Genomic DNA, 17,450 nt, shown 5'->3' with positions numbered 1-17,450 from the left:
TCGGTGCACAGTTTTGGTCTTTTTTTCTTTGATAATTTGCATGGTGAAATCTTTTTAATTAACAAGAATGTTAGGAATTAAACTGGTAATAAATGAGGGCCCAAAACCTTATTTTGTAGTAGGTAACAAAAATTAAAAAAAAAAAAAAAAACTAGAATAAGTGCCTTGCAGTAAGCTTCCTCATACCAGTCAAGTTGCAGTTACAGTCTACATCCATCTCTATGAAAATACAGATGCTTCACACACATTTCACCCCCGGCAGCACAGAAGATCTACACAATCAGCACAGTGTTAAGGTGTGCACCAAGGATTAGAGTCACCTTTTCAGCATCTGACAAGATGTCTGTGCTTTTGTTCGTGAGTTACAATGTTGAATAGTGGCCAGAAAAGTGCTTTGAAGAACATTAAAATGTCACAGTGAAGCTGACCTTCGACATTTTGGATATACAGTGTTATCACTTTATCATTTTTAGACATTTGAGTGAAACTGTGTCATAGTTAGCGTATGAGTTCTTGATTTATGGCCAACATGTTTTGGGAGGTCAGTGACCTTGATGTTTGATCTTCGACGACCGAATTCCAATCAGTTTATTGTCTAGTCAAAGTGGATGTTTGTGCCAAATTGGAGGAAATTCCCTTGTTATGTTCTTGAGATATTGCGTTCATTAGAATGGGGCGGACGCACACACATATAGATGGTTGTAGTGTTGTCACGGTACCAAAATTGGGACCCATAGTACGATACCAGTGAAAGTATCATGGTTCTGAGTAGTATCAGGATACCACAACAAAAATGAGGCAGATGTGCCTTTTGTCATTTATAAAAAGATAAATCACTTTTCTATAATACATCAATGATATTTCAATGGAATAAATTACTTATTGACTTATTCATACTTCAAAAACAGCATCAATAAGTGATTAACATAGGGGGGATCAAAATAAAATAAATAAATAAAATAAAAATCAACCAGCCACCCTCCTCCCCTGACAAGTAAAGAACAGTCCCTTCATAAGTAAAGAACAGTCCCTAAAGTGCGGTGAGGTTTGTGGACCGTTACCTGCCACAAAGAGAGAAATGTGAAAGGCTCGTTTCTCCTCTGACACGTCACATACCTGTGTGCCGCCACGGCTCGGCTGTTCAGGTACTTCTGGGCAGTCATGACACCAACGAAGAGGAAATTATTGGACATGGAGCCAGGCTTCTCGGTCGCTGGTAAGCTGTTATCTTGCGCCGCGGAGCACTATGGCCGAGGTATTTGACAGGAAGACTGTCTGTGACCCCCGTTCCAACTCCAACATTATGGTATCATATGTACCGTCGTGTTTAAGTACCGCGGTCTACCGTTGGTACCAGTATACCGTGCAACACTAGATGGTTGGACGACAAAATAATGCCTCTGGCCATGGCTACCATTGCCGTGGAGGCATAAAACCTAGACAATAAAAATAATCACTGTACGGCTTAAAAAGGAGAGAAGGAAGAAAAAGACAACACAGAAGAATAATATCTTACAGTTTACAAGGCATATTTTTAGGCTGCCAAAAACATGTTCAAATAGGAACACCATGTTACCTGCCTTCCAACTATCATAGCCACTTGTGTACAAGATATTGAGGGATTTTCTTAGCTTGTTAGTCTTCAAGACAGGATAATGAGTATTTCCACAGGCATGACTCAGCCAACGTGCTCACCCCATGCAATATGAGTAAGTGTGATGAGTGTTTTTCTTCTGCTTCTTGTAAGTCATACAGAGTAGAGCAGCATCAACCCTCAGAGACCCTGGGAGGCTCCGGACGTAAATTTTTTTGTATTTCTTAAAGATCATGGGGTTTGAATACTGATGGGTAGTTTTTTTTTAAGCGTTTTTTCTTGTCAAACCCTTTGTACGGCGGACTTGCACACTGTCTTATAAAGGTTGATTTGCCTGAGGAGCACAAGGCTAACATGAATTCAATTTGCGCTTGTCATCGTCTTTTCTTGCTGAAGGGTAAAACTCTTGTATCTTCAGCGTTGGAGCAATATGAAAAGTCAGAAAAACAACATTCTGCTCAGTAAGACATTCATCTTTTTCTTGTGGAAACCCTTGTTGTACACCGATTGATGGTAAATATGTGACACCATTGTCTTCCTCTTCCACCCTTTATTTCCCTCCTTCTCTGTTCTCCTGCTACCTCCACATCTCCATATTTACCCTGGCTTCAAACCTGTCTCCACCAACAATGTCCTTTCTTATTTCTCATTCTTTCTGTCATCACTGTTATTTTCACTTTTGTTTCTGATTTCTTCTCCCCCTTCATTCTGATTACACAACTCTCTCTCCCTCGTATGCATCTACCCATTTCCATTTCATCCTCTTTTCTGATCCCTGTCTTCTCCACCACCTGTCCTCGCCACCACCTTCGGTCTTGTCACTCCTCACTACTAACGACCTGTCTACCCCTGCAGGTATTCCTTCCAGGATGAGGAGGACATGTTTATGGTGGTGGACCTGCTCTTGGGAGGAGACCTGCGCTATCACCTCCAGCAGAACGTCCATTTCTCAGAGAGCACCGTCAAACTGTACGTCTGTGAATTGGCCCTTGCCCTGGGATACCTCCGCAGCAAGCGTATCATACACAGGTGAGATGGTTTCTCTTCATTTCTTGCATCTGAAACATTTGTTTGTATTTATTATATTGCAGTTATTTATTAATAATGGTTAATTATGCCGAGAAGTGTTTGCTGCCCTCTCTATCGATACAGATAACTCTTTGAAATAGTCTTTGACTGGTTACCCCATTATTTCTCTTCCTGCTACTGTACGCGTCCCTGTTCTGTCTCACTTGTTTTTCACCACCTAGTTTGAGCATTATCTACCCTGGTGTTCTTTTCTCCTTGGCTGTCCACTTCAATATTATTTTCTAATATGACTGCTCCACCACTGTGCAGAAAGGTCAAGTTGTCTTGACATGGAGGTCACACCTGACACAACAGTTTACCCTGAGCTGCAGACTATGCCCATCATGAAATGCACCAGTTCTGTCCCCACTGCTGTTTCAATGCCTTATTTCATTTGTAAAATGCAGGTTAAGTGCTTTTTAGGCAGAAATATCTGCTGCTATGGCAGAGCCATCGACTCGCATGGCCAAGAAAGACATGGCTGTGGCCCAACTTTATTATTTTAAGTTGTTGAAGTGACTCAAGGAAATTGGGATATCCTGTTACAGCCAATGATGCTGCCAAAATACATAAATACATAAAGTGAGCAAAAAGTGAAAAACTGTCCCTTTCTTTCTAACTGGTATAACATGAACATATATTTTTCTAATTTATATAGGGACATTGCAGATAAAATACAAAACTACAGCAACCCTGTCTCATATTGTTTTCTCATTTGCTTTGCCAAATACATTTGGGAGGAAACATATTCACTGCCATTTTTTCCAGTCCTGCAGGTGTGTCATTGTTAAATTACACACAAGTAAAACGGAGGTTGTCAGTGTAGTTGCACGAAGGAAAGGATTTCCACCTTTCCTCTTTTAATGCAAACTTAAAACTTCCCCCAGTTTCAACTTTATGAAATCAACATAATGTAAACTCCTCAACACTAATTCCAGCTGTACAACAACAAAGTCATTTCATATTCACCAGTTTTTAGCTCTACTTTGACCTCAGTCTTCCCACTTGGTAGTATTTCGTCAACCTGTGTTAAGATAATGTCAATAAATGTCAACCATTTATGCTTGTTTTCACATTAAAGTCATTCCCTTTTATTGGTGAGCTTTTGGTGAGTATAATATAAATGAATGTACTGATGGAATTTGGGCAGTGCAAATGTACATTAGAATTTATATATCCTCGTGAGACCCCATGTCGTCATATGTGGACATCACATTTTGGCTTGCTGCACCTTATGCTTCATTCTACTAAACTTAGACCTGTTGTCCTCATTTGTGGACATGTTCATGCCACGTAGCGGTATTAAGAGCACAATACACCAATCCATGCAAAAACAAGATAGGAGCCACTTCTGCCAAGTGAGTCTGCAGCCGATCCTGACACACAAGTGGACAAGGTCCATACCTGATCACATTTTATGGTTGAAACTGGTTTAATTATGATGAATAATGTTTGTAGATTGATATGGCAACAAATTTGACAAATTTTAGCCACAGTAACAAGCTAAGACGCTGTTAATTAGAAAGTACTCGTTTTAAGACATTGGGACTTTATTATCATCTCGTTTGAGGACTTAATTGTTGTTGACAGTGCTGAGCTTTTTATACTTATCAGGTCCTACTGATCCCAAATAGCTAGGGAAGAAATTAAAAATGCATACCAAACAATAGTTTGGATAGGGTGCGAATGCAGTGCAACAACCAGAGGCAATGCAATGCAGCAGAGCAACCTTGTAGGTGTTTTACATTTTACATTGAGATAAATCAAACAAATCAATGCATCATATAGTTAAAACAATCCAGTTGATTAATTCTCACACTTCCAAAGCCTGCATAGCCAACTGAATTATGACTTGGCAAAACTCAATACCCCCACAGTAAGCTGACAGGCAACCAAACGCTAAAAAGATGGAGTCTGTAGCAGGTAAAAAAGCCCACTTTAATCCGCCTACGTGATGCATCACGCCTGTGCCCCATGCATTTCATCTGGAACACTAATAAAGGCAACCAGAGCAGAACATAATGTATACTCTTTGTCTTCTAATAACTCTTACAGTACTGTAAGTGCATACATTTTTAGCAGGGACAACCTGAGTAGGGCTTTGCTCCAATATGTGAGGCACTGTGATGTCCGTAGTCCATCCATTGTTCTGACTTACTCCTCCACTCTGGTGACTGAGCACAGAGGTAAACACGGAGAGAGAGGCCTTCTCAGATCATGACTAATAGGAAGCATCACTGCAACAGAGAACACTAATTCATCAACACCCCCAGATGACAAATTACGCCATTTAACGTAAAGCAGACCACTTGCTCTTGTCCACGCTGTTATACCTCCACAGGAAAGACAGAGAGAGAGAGAATTAAATGAGACGGATTATTAATTTGCTTATTCACTGAGACCACTGAGGGATATGAATATTTAAATTATGTTTTCTATTTTAGTGCTGGAGAGGACAGACTTGCCACTTGATGTGCAGGTGTTGGGGGCGTTTGTTTAGACGGAATCAACATCTTTTCAATCTGCATTCATTAGCTTCAAATAGGAAGAGAAGCTGAAAGTAACTCTCAGCTCATCTCCATGGAAATTGAATATATAATTTCCTCCCTCAGATGTGGACGCGCTGACTTTGGTGCGGGGAGCGAATACACTTAAAGCCTTCTATGTGTGTAAATGCAGGATGTACACATTCTCCTTCCGTTGGTCTTTGATGAATTTGATGATAATGAGGGTAGTAATGATGATAATGACATTAATCGCATGCAATGTAACAACACGGTAATTATGCTATTTACATGTTTAATCATGACCTCAAAAGAATGTGCTTGGTAATAGTTTGGTTCAGTATGATGACGAGATGTCCAAATGAGTCCATCTAGGCTTTATAGACCCTTTTAGGGCCGATGTCACAATGACATCAGTTAACTGGAGGCAAAACACAACTTGCCACCACAGGGCTGTAGGCTACATAGTAGACCAACACAACAGCTTGTTGTGTTATTGGGTGCCAGAATAGAAGGAGTCATGGCTCAAAACTTAAATTTTATCGCATACCAGCTGCTACTGCCCATCAACAAAAATGAAGACAACTATGGAGAAATGCTTTGAGACGAAAAGACTGGACGGAGGCGACGGAGCTCGCATGTGCAGCGCACACTTCATATCAGGTTAGGGAAAAGTATTTTCTGTTGTAGGGATGAATAACATTATGTGTATTAAGGGTTAACATGTCCACCTAATCAAAAATTGGGGAGGTATTAAGAGGAATATTGGATTTCTCCATAATGCTACCTTTTTAGCGCATTAGCTAACGTTAGCTTCAATAGCAAAACAAACAGGAGGAAACTGTTCAAGTGTTGTCCTCCTTTGTAAGGTTGGCATAGGAATAAACCAGAAAGCCGGCCATCCCACCTTCAGCCTGTCAAATCATCCATCCACTGAGTGAGAGCATACAGGTTGGCCAGTCTGGTCCTGTTGGTCAGTGTTTACTTATTCAAGTTACACTCGCGGTCCCAGAGAATAAGTGACCTGACATGGTGCGCTCCTAAATTCAGTCTGACGCCCTACACTAAAATAAAAGCACTGTCTGTGGAAGACATGGAGACTATGTTTCTATATGAATTAACAAACTCTTAATCACAAATTCATTCCACTTGGTGCTCTGCTGCTCCGTCTCACCAGACAGAGTGCTGAGAGTGTGCTCAGGCATTGCAACAGTGCGTTGCTCTGGATCACCAAGCAGTACATTCTGACAGTGCTCAGATTTTACTAACAGTCCAGTTTGTGCCAGAGTGTGCTGCAGCACTTGGACTGAGTATTTCCAAAAGCACCACTCGCATCATCTTCCTCCATTATCTAAAACAAGCCAACAGAAATTACTAGCCAGTGCTAAATATTGTCTGTGGAGGAAAGTTTTGCCTCCAGCTAAGCCTCGTCCACCAAAAAACGTCATACTGTTTACTAACAGTAAAAGGGTCTGTTCACAACAAGACAAATCCTTCCCACAAGAGCAGTCATCACACAAAATTTGACCATTCATGCGAACAAGGTAATGTTTTTTTCGAAATGTCTATGAGCACAACAGACTGTTTATAAGCCAGAAGACCATTTAAAGTAGATTGCTCTGTGATCCAGCCAAGGGCACAAATTTTTTTTTTACTATCAGCTTGACCTGTTGTATTCCCTCTTGACCTATCAGTAAATAAAGCTTAAGCCAGTTGTTTGCTATGAAAACGGCTTTTTGTCTAGTTTGTATTTGCAGCCATCTTACTCTACAACACTAACAATTGTACAGACTCACTTGCTAACGTTAGCTTGCCACCCGAGTAAGGCAGTGGAGGCACCACAGGCGAGCAGAGCAAGGGCAAGTGTACAACCATTGACAAGGGCTTTCAGGATCTCATGATAAAGCTGGAGCCATGATATAAAATTACAAGTCACACCACTTTCTTAAAATGCATAGTGCCACTGTACAACAAAATACGTAGAAACACTAGCCACACATACTTATGACACAGTCACAGCTCACTGTATTTCATACTCATGGGAGGTTGACAATAATGTACGGTGTACTAAGGTACTGAGAGGAAGCCACACAGCTGTCCATTTTGCAGAAAGCATCAGCAACACACTGGATGAATTTAACATCTCTCATGAAGTGGTTGTAGTTATATTGAGTTAATGATATATTTGGTAATGTTAAGTTACTGAACCCTTGTCAACATTTACTTTTATTTATTTCCATGATAAAAGTGACAGCCTTAAGACACCCTTATTAAACAAACACAAGTAGTACAATACTACAAAGTCCCTCAGAGTGTGTTTCTAACTTCAATTTGTGTCACAGATCATTCAAGTAGTACCAGAAAGTCCTTGTTTGTGGTAGAGATACTGGTATACAAGACGTTGTCAGCAGCATAAAAACTAACATGACAATGCTCAATTGACAAACAAATACTTATGTGAAGAGTAAACGGCAGGGGGCCTAATACTGAGCCTTGTGTGGTACCTTTTAAATAATTATTTGTGGACTTGATTTACAAATGCCGACAACAATTAAAGTCTATGTATCTCACCTAAGTTCAAGGCATTAGCACTGTGTTTTTTTTTGTTTTTTTTAAACAGCAATTTTAGTTGAGGAATATGATTTAAAAGCTATGTGAGCATCATAGAAATCTCAAAGTTTAGTCAAGGTCAGGTTATAGATCTTGGAGGGAGGGAGTTCTGTCTCCCTCTGTAACCATACTGGGATCCATAACACCATGATTGCAGCAGTGACACACACATCTCCGTGTTTAGTATTGCTAATTATTTTCAATAATGAGCTCCTGCACTGTATGCCACTGTATGCCACTGTATGGCAAATACGATCTATCTCAAGGGAATTGGGAGAGAGAAGCAATGAGGTTAACAACAGCAGTTCAGCTCATCTTGACAGAGCCTGGATGGAAAATAAAAGAGACGGCAGCATCGTCATGGGACATACAGGAGCCTCAGAGCATCAAGTATGACGCAAGGTGGAAGTTAATTTAATTCCACTGTGTTATTAAATGGAAACAGATTTAACTTGAAGCCTAGAAAGTAGGGACAATCTTGGAAGTGTTTATAATACTTATCTCGAAATAAAATGTTATTATCAACGATTTAAAATGATGGCCACACTGCTGTAATAATCAAAGCTATGCTTAAAATTAATGTGTTCATCATTATTCATAATTAAATAAAACTTTAATCACAGTGTAAAACCTCTTACCATTAGTTGAAAATTGAAACCATGTTTTTAAAGACACAAATACATTCATTAAATTCCTCCACAGGTTATGTATCAGTCCCTTTTCCTTGGCTATATAACCCTTTTGTGATGGAAAAATATATTTTGAGATGTGTATTTGCATTTTTAACCATCATGCTCAGAATATGATCATCCTCAGGGGTGTCATGTGTCAGGTTTAGGTTTTTTCAGGGTAGGTGAGTCAGTGTTTTTAACCCTAAGCTCTCTGAGGAGTTTGAATTATGGACAACAGACAGTCTCAATTAGATGACACCTTCAGAGACTTGACGAGTCTCTCCAAACAAGTGGAAAGATAAATGGCAAGTGTGTGAAAGGGGAAGGCATCAATGTGTGTGTATGTGCATACGTTTACCTCACCACAGCCTCTTTGACATCAACAACAATTATCTCAGGCTGAATCCTCAGGTGCATTTTGTTGCCTCCTGGATAATGGAAAGACTTGCATGTTGTCAGCCAGTAGATGCTTTTAACAAGTCAATATTCCTGACTGTTTCATTTAGCAAACACACTGCCCATTTAAGTGGATCAGGAACTACTCATGTGGTTCCTATCAAACTGACAGAGATGAATAGCGATCCTTCAGACAGACCTCAGGAAGATCAGTTTGTGAATCTCACAGTGAAACATAAACAATACACCCATGACGCATGAAGGTCGCACTTTTTTTTGAGCAGATTCTAAGTGTTTAAACAACCTGTTGGAAATGGACTAACTGAATAAAACTGGGGTTAGTTTGTTAGTTAGTTTTATGTAGGGTCCCCATTAGCTGCAGCATAGCCATCGCTATTCTTTCTGAGGTCCAACATGATGGCTCTGTTAGCACTGTCGCCTCACACAAGAGGGTTTCAGGGTTCGAACCAGATAGCCAGCTGGGGCCCTTCTGTGTGGAGTTTGCACGTTGTCCCCGTGTCAGCGTGGGTTTTCTCTGGGGTCTCTGGCTTCCTTCCACAGACCTTCAATGGGATAAGTGGTTACGTATACTGAATGAATGAATAAAACCGCGCATGACCAGGATACATCTTCAAGAAGCCAGTATTACACTTTGTTGCTATTGCAAAATGTGCTCTTTTATTAAAGCTGCCCTGTTTAGTTTTGCCCATTTGCGCCATCTGCCGTGTTTTTCCGAGTACTGCAACAATAACAGTCAGCGTGCGCCGTTCGATGACGTCGGCAATATGAGTGATGCTCCCGCACTGCACAAAGCTAAATGATACACCTATTTACCACCCAATAATTTTCATTGTTTTATTTGCTATGAACAAATATACTGTAGCGACCCTGGGGCAGTGGTGAGTGTGGTATGAGTGGAGTCAGCTGTCAGTCAGTGTGCGGGCTGGAGATTGGTGGAGCAGAGAGGGGGAGGGCTGCCCCGCTTGGTACTGTAAGTGAGTATGTGTGTATGAAGTGTGTGTGCTACGCTAGAAGAGCCAGAGTTTGGGACGGAGACTTTTACGTGTTACCCCCCTGGGGTGTTACCGGAGTTTTTGGAGTGCACAAATAAACGGGCCTTTTTCCCGAATGCTACTCTGGTCTCCTGCTCGTGAGGGATTCATTACAATACAGACAGCTCGGCGGCAGAGCGGTGCGCTCTTGCGCCGCGGTAGCACATACACAATGAATGGGTTCGTCGGCGGAGGTCTGTGCTTTGCGCGCTCTGTGTGAAACGGGCTTTATTTCTGCGTTTGTCACTCTCTCAGTTTGCCTTTTTTCCTTCTTCTGAACATCGCGGCGGTTGGGGAGGACCAGCGGGACCAGCTCCAGAGGCTTCGGAAGCTTTCCTGGGCCGTTTCTTTGGGTTTTCAGACATCTTTCAGTAGCTCCTCTGCTAGCCTCGTTGTCTCCAACATTTCCAACTGCGCATGCGCTCTTTGAACTCTACGTCAAATGCGTCATTTCCTGTGCGACAGTGCGGGAATGTCGCTCCTGAGAGGCAATAGCGCTTCTAAGCAAACCAGAGACTGTTGTGTGGTGGAGATGCATTCAATGATCATCCTAATAACTCGTTTGGGAGTGGCTGTAATGTAACGGACATTGGTTTATATGTGAAAACTCCACAGGGCAGCTTTAATTATTGTATCGAGGATTCAATAGCTTTGTCAGTGTCATGCATTTGTATCTCTTTATTACGCTACTTTTGCTTTTTTTTAAGACACAACCCAACACTGGCGGCATCCTGCCACCCCAGTGTGTGATTTCAGACAGCATGCCAGCATCCCGGAAGCAAAAGAGGCGTAACCAGTGCAGCGTTTAACACAACAGTATTGGTCTCTGGTGTAACATATGCGTCGGCAGCCCTTTCTAAACAATAACAGGGCATGACATGGCAATAATAATCATTTACTGTCCCTGTGGTATTGTGGCTGATCTCGTCATCTGCGCTAAGGGTAAGGAGCTCCTGACCTCATTGTCTCACTAATTTGCTTTTTAAGTCTCTTGGCGGTGAGATGTACACCTAACACCTCATCAAAAAATCACACCCATTTCTGCCATAGTCTTGTCATGCTGGCTATCATAGATGCCACTGTCTGCTTGAAGTGCTTGAGACAACTTGGTCACCCCCAGGATCGCACCTTTTATAAGAAAGTACTCCTTTCGAGTATTTGTAAAAAAAAAAAAAAAAAAAAAAAAAAAAAAAAAAAAAAAAAAAGGGCTGTTGATATTCTAGAGCTTTCGGATTCTTAACAAAGCCTTTGAAAAAACTGAAACTGTAATGACTATCTGTGTAGCAAAAGCCATATATACAGGAGTTTATTTTGTGTTTCGTAGACCTCAATAGTTGTCCAAAATCTATTAAAAAAACTTCCACACCTTTGCCCTGGATGAAATGTTCTTAAATGACCATAAAAATGGACACTGTAGTTTATTTTGACTCTATCCCACATGCAACATCTTGTTGATGTAAACGCTAACTAGACTGCCAGATGTGTATTAATCTACGGCTGCAAAAAGTCCCCAACAAACGCACTATTTACGCCTGTTTGAGTAAATTTTGGGGGGGTAAGAACAACACTTCCCAGCAGCATCTTCAAGACACCTGGTAAATGTAAGACTATATACTATACTACTGACACATTTTTAAAGGTTTTCATCTTCAACAGGAACATATAAGCTTAGGGGCTGAGTGCCACTGAAAGTTGTAAAGTATTGAAAGATGGACGAACACATTGTTGGTTTGGTCATTCCATGGAAATCGTCCAGTCTATTTATTCAGTTTCCTGAAGCATACGGAGACCCAGCTGTTGCAGCAGCAAGCCTATTTCAGCCAAGGAGGATTCGCTTTTGCAAGCTATGATCTCTTTTCCCCATCTCTCTCTCTCTCTCTCTCTCTCTCTCTCTCTCTCTTCCCCGCACACACACACACACACACACACACACACACACACACACACGGTATACGGTGCCTTTCCCTCATAATCCCTCTCATTACCACTCCCCCTTTTCCCTCTCGTGCTATTTTTCTCTACCTACTGTACTTTTCTTTCCCATGCTCTTCTCTCCCTCATCCTCATTTCTTAGTCTCAGCTGTGCAGGATCTGTCTTTTTCTCTGAGGGAGTGGCACAAAGCATAGCTCCGCTTCAAATAATTTATTTGCTCCTTCATCCCCTTATCCTCTAGAGGCCTTTTGCCAAGCTGCCAAAAGGGAATATGGTCTTAATTCACCTAACTGGTTAATGGAAGGTGAAAGGAGGTTTTAAAAAAAAAAAAACCTCTCAGTGGGTCTTCTCGTGGATGGAGATATGCAGCACTGCAGATTGCATGGAGGCAGACTAAGTCATTACTCTTCCTCTCCATCAGCTTCTCGAAATGGCGAGCGTTTGTCATGTCTTCAAGTGAAGTATTCTTTATTCATGGAGTGTGTTAATGTTTTATTTCCCAGCAGAAGAAGAAAAAGAAGAACCAGGAGGGAGGGTAGTGAGAGTGGAGAGAAATTATACACTCCTATTTCATAAATGCAGATTAAGGTGCCAGCTGGTGCCAGCTCTCTGATACTACTCGCCACCACGGAATGGTGAATTGAGCATTATCGTTGTCGAAAATCTCCCTCAGCTCACCCGGCTCACAACAGCAGATTAATTGATGGGAGGAGGTTTTGCGCTCTGAACATGATAGAATGTTTACGAGCTAGTCTGCTCCAAAAAGATCATTAATTGCCTGCTTGTGCATCTAACTCACGTGTCTGCCTGCAGGAGAAAAACGGAGAGAGATTTTGGCAGCGAGCAATGTATCCAAGCAGTCAGAAAGGCAGACGTGGGGACAGACAGGAGGAGCTACAGGCAGAGATACAGAGTCAAAGAGGGAGGAAAGAGTTGACATTTTTTCTGTAACACTCCCTGAATGTTTCTGACTCTGTGAATTATTCATCACTGGTAATTGTGATGTGAGTTTTGGCCTTGGCTTTTTAGTGCCGACTGGCTGCTTTCAGTGTCTGCTTGGCGCTCTCCATCTCCCAAATATCAGCTCCAAATTAGACTGGGGACTTGTCAAGCCTGACTTTCGTCAACCACACGTACTCGGTATCTGATAATGAATAAGGAATGAACATCTCTCAGCTCCGAAGTTGCTACTGTCATACACATACACGAAATGTTTACCCATGTGCCTCAACGCGGCGACAGACATACATGCATGTACACCTGTGTCGTTCTCACAACTTGTCAGTGCTGCTTTTCTTTCACGGGAAGAAGAAAGGGCGAGTGAGAGACGCAGCAGTTTGCTGGGTTGGAGCTGTTAGCCTCTGTGGGTCTAGTTGGGCTTTCAATTCACGTTCAAAGGCAGCGGCTGTCTGACTCGCTCTTCAATGGCTGGTGGGCGTGGGTACTTAGAACTGAGGGATTCTGACACTGTGTGTATCTGCGAGCGTGCGCATATTTCTATGCCCCAACTGTGTTCATGTGTGTTTATGTGTGTATTGCTTGTTTGGAGTGTGTGATGTAGCTGAGCTGTGGGCTTTCTGGGGCTTCCAGAGCTCCTCCACTCTCCTTTGTGACAGAGAGGGAGAGGCACAATCGCAAACAGCTCTCCCGTTTTTTTTATTCTGGAGTGGGAAAGAGAACTACTAAAGCAGCAGAGCCATGAAAGAGCCTCTGATTAAACTGCCTGCAATCTATGCCCAGGAAACCAGTAACACCAATTTCACTGTAGCAACTATGGATTTAAAAAATGGAATTTAAGTGGAAATCCACTAAATATTAATTTTAAATAATTTCATATGGCTGAGAACAATCGTCTGTTTGTCAGGTTGCCCAAATCCAGAAAACAGACGAGTGTCAGACATTATGTAAGTCGGGTCGGACATGGAACCTCAGTACATGCGGTACCGTTTGAAATGTATCTGTGACAAAGAGCATACACACATACATTGTTTCTGATTTAAATAAAATGTTTTTGTGCAGCTCCTTCGAGAACTAAATGACTGACCTCACAGGCGTGTGTGCGTGTTCTTATTTGGCCTCTGCATATGCGTGTGAAGATGTGCATGCTTTCAGCTTGTTAGCTCTTTGAATAATCGGAGTGTGTGGCTGTGTGGTTGCATGACCTGTGTGTGTGTCTAAGCCTCCGTTGTCAGGTGTGTTGGCCCACTCCAGTATCAGCGCAGTATCATATGACCAGGTACAGGCTTCAGTTACCCCTCTCCCTCTGATAGAAGGCTGTAATGAGGCCATTAGATCCTGCTAATAGCTTGTAGGGTCAGTCAACCGAGAGAAAAGCCGAGGGGATCAGCTTGCGCCGAGCTCTCCTGTCGGTTCGTCTCACTCCTCACTCAGAAAAGACCCAAATTTTTCCCTCCATTCTTTTTTTTTTCTATCGCTCACTTCAGTCCTTTTACCCTACTCAACTCAATTTGCTCTTTGTACTCTCTGTCTCTGTCTCTTCACTCAGCCTTAGCTCTTTATGGCCCCTTCCACATCTGCAGTCTTTCCCTGTTTGGCAACCTGCATGGGGTCATGTATAAATGGGAGCAGGGATCAATATTCAGGGATATCTGCACTGCCCATTTCACACCTCAAGACCTTGTAAAATTTCAGGGAAAATGCAAGCACAGCTGTTCTGTAAATGAAAGCAGTCACATTACAGGGACAAGCACATAAAAGGTTACAGAACATGTCGTCACATGGAGCAGGCGAACCAGTTACAAAACTCTGACGATGACATTTACTGGCACTTAAGGTACTGAATGTGTGTTTCTGATTCAAGAAGGTCACGCAAAAACATTACTTGTATCACAAACTTGTTGAATATTAAATACATTACAATAGCATTAGCACTGGACAAAAACAGCTCTGCCATGTTCTTAGTTTTATGGTGGTCAGCATCTGCGTGACCGTCCAATGTCCCATCTATTCCGGCATCGTCACTGCATGTGTGAAAAGGTGCAAGACGGAAATGATCTTAAATGTATGTAGTGCATGTGTGAATAGTGAAATCGCTAGCTCCGCCTGAAAGGTTAACCCAGTAAGTTACCAGGAACTATGTGTGAAAGAGGTTGAAATCTCCTCCCCTCATTCCCTGTTTTGTCCAAGTCGTCTTATTAGCTCTTCATTTCATTTTCTCAATTTATCTGTACAGATTAGCACTATGTGTTACATTCTGTTTTCTCTCACTATGCAAGGCCCATTCTTGTTCCCAGAATACTGATGCTTTGTCATGCACCTGGCGTGTAACATCGACGCCAAAGGCACCTTTTATTGCCTTTACGAGATGCACTGGGCTTTCAACTAACTCCTGTGTAAACAGATCTGAGGCAATGCTTGACGCTGAGAGCAGCTAATGTGGTGTAAAGAGCAAGAAAGTCCCCGTATGGTGGGAGGTGGATAGGTCCCCCATGGGACTTTCACCCACGGGACGGGTCCTGACCCATGCAAAAACAAAAGTCAATGTTGTTTCAACCATTGTTTTAATGTTACTTACATATGTACGTCCTGTGTGAAACCAAAAGTCACCATTGTTTGAAAGTAACGTAATTTCCGTAAGGTTGTTTGGCACTAATGTCACTCACATGAAGTATTTGTAACATTAGGTTACATAAAAAACATTTATTTTAACCCAAAACATGATCTTTTGTCTAAACTTAATAGAGTTATGTTGTTGTCTAAACCTAACCACAACCATTTCACAACATTATGTTGCAGCTGTGCGTCATATAGATGTGCTAAAGAGTGCCCTGTGCGTCACAATCAAGACCCAGAGGGGTGAGACAAAACGTTGCTAGTTGACGTCATAAAGACGATATGAGAATAGGTTGATACCCTGCCTTTATCTCTCAAATTATACCTACAGCTCTTTATCGCTCGTACTCAGTAAATGTATAGCTGTCTGACTCAGTCTACCAACTCTCTCTCATTCTGGCCATTTTCCCATTTCATTCCGTTTACCTTTCACCCTTATCTCAGTTTATCTTTATATTTCATACATCTAATTTATACCTCCTTTCCCGTCCTTGTGTTTCTCTGCTATTTTTTGGCTGAATGATTCATACACAGCTGTCAATTCATATGCAAAGTGTTTTCGATTATCATAATATGCCTTTTTACTCTGAGATGAAAAAAGTCTGAGAATCAGACTGGAAGATGTGCACCTAAAAGTGGTACAATTTCATGTGCGACTGCCCTGACAAAGAATGACTGATGATCATAAATTGCAACCTAGTTTAGTCATTGTCAGTGTATGGTACAGGATCTGGCTTTAGAAGCTGAATTCAAGTATTTCCCAAATTATTTTTTTCCCCTTTACTTTTCATCCGATTCATCTGACAGTGTAACTCTTTCATCTTGCACTCCTTTTTGCTGTGTCACCTAAGCATCCCGTTCAAAGTAGTAAACGCTTGCAGATGGTTGAGGTGTCACCTAGCCAAGCAGTCCTGTCTTCACACAGCACTGGTGTGACCGGGGCTGCAACAGACCCATCTGTTTCTCAGCACTAATAGACGGTGCAAAGCATTTATCCAGGCTTATTAACACAAAACAAATCTGCCAGCTGAAATGAGCAGGCGACAACTCAATGTGCTTTCTTAAGTCTTCTCTTTTACTACGGAAACAGACGGTAAATCACAAAGCCTTTGCAAATTGCAAAACTTGAATTGGCAACATCAACAAAACCTACAAGCTACTACATCCAGCACACACTGCATTAAAAAAAGGAATAATATCAATGGGAAAATGAATCACCAGAATTCCTCACAAGATGACTTCTAAAGAATGTCATAAAAAAAGGTTTCTAATATTTTTTTTAGATAACTATAATCAAAATCATAGCATGACAGTATAAACACTAAATCTCATGCTGAGTCAAAGAAAAAATATCCTGTGAATATTAGCACAGCTCTTTCCCTAGACATCATCATTACAGAGCCGTCTGACCTACTTTTCATTATGACTTTATTTTGATAGAAAGACTTTAGTTGGTAATTGCCGGGTAATTCTTTTATGTCAGCTTCTGAGAAAGGAAAACAGAATTTAATTCGTGGATCATTAAACTGAATGCAACTGAGAGACTGTGGGTATTGATTGTAACTGTTAGAAAAGGCCTCATACATCTCTGAGGTTGGTAAAATATTGCCTATTTCAGTGCCTATTTATACAAGGCTGAGCATACTGAGTGTGCCTGAGAAAATTCTTTCATTTGTTCTGTTTTGTTTTAAATAAATCACATTATTTTGCATCTCGTGAACCTCCCATTAGACATAATGGCCATTTCAGCCAGCTTCTTTCTATGTTTACTTTCAGTTGGACTCAGAGACAAGTGAAATGATTAATTTAAAAAAAGATGTTTATTTAGAGAGCTGTTGGAGCTTGCCCTGATACACTATTTTTTGCACAAGTCCTCATTTCCATGAATCCATATTAATTGTAAATACGATCAATTCATTTTGGTCCAAGTATTAATTGAAGCAGCAGTTCTTTGCTTTGTTAGAAGCAGCAGGCTCACTCCCAGAGCGTCAAAATACAACGCTTGGGCAAACCAGAGTCACTGTAATCACACCGGTGGCACCATTAAGT

The 17,450-nt window shown here is 41.5% G+C and overlaps 1 protein-coding gene across 1 annotated transcript in view; it reads left to right on the top strand.

Annotated features, from left to right (window-relative positions):
• Positions 1 to 17,450, top strand: part of stk32a (serine/threonine kinase 32A) — a 93,131-nt gene that overhangs the window by 30,640 nt on the left and 45,041 nt on the right. Inside the window, exon 5 of the mRNA XM_050040554.1 lies at positions 2,450 to 2,623. Within this exon, the coding sequence (XP_049896511.1) occupies positions 2,450 to 2,623 (174 nt within the window). The remainder of the gene's footprint in view (positions 1 to 2,449; positions 2,624 to 17,450) is intronic.

The sequence above is a fragment of the Epinephelus moara genome, chromosome 3 (genome assembly GCF_006386435.1).
Source record: "Epinephelus moara isolate mb chromosome 3, YSFRI_EMoa_1.0, whole genome shotgun sequence".
In the NCBI taxonomy this organism is placed as follows: domain Eukaryota; kingdom Metazoa; phylum Chordata; class Actinopteri; order Perciformes; family Serranidae; genus Epinephelus; species Epinephelus moara.
This window is presented reverse-complemented; position numbering and strand designations above follow the sequence as displayed.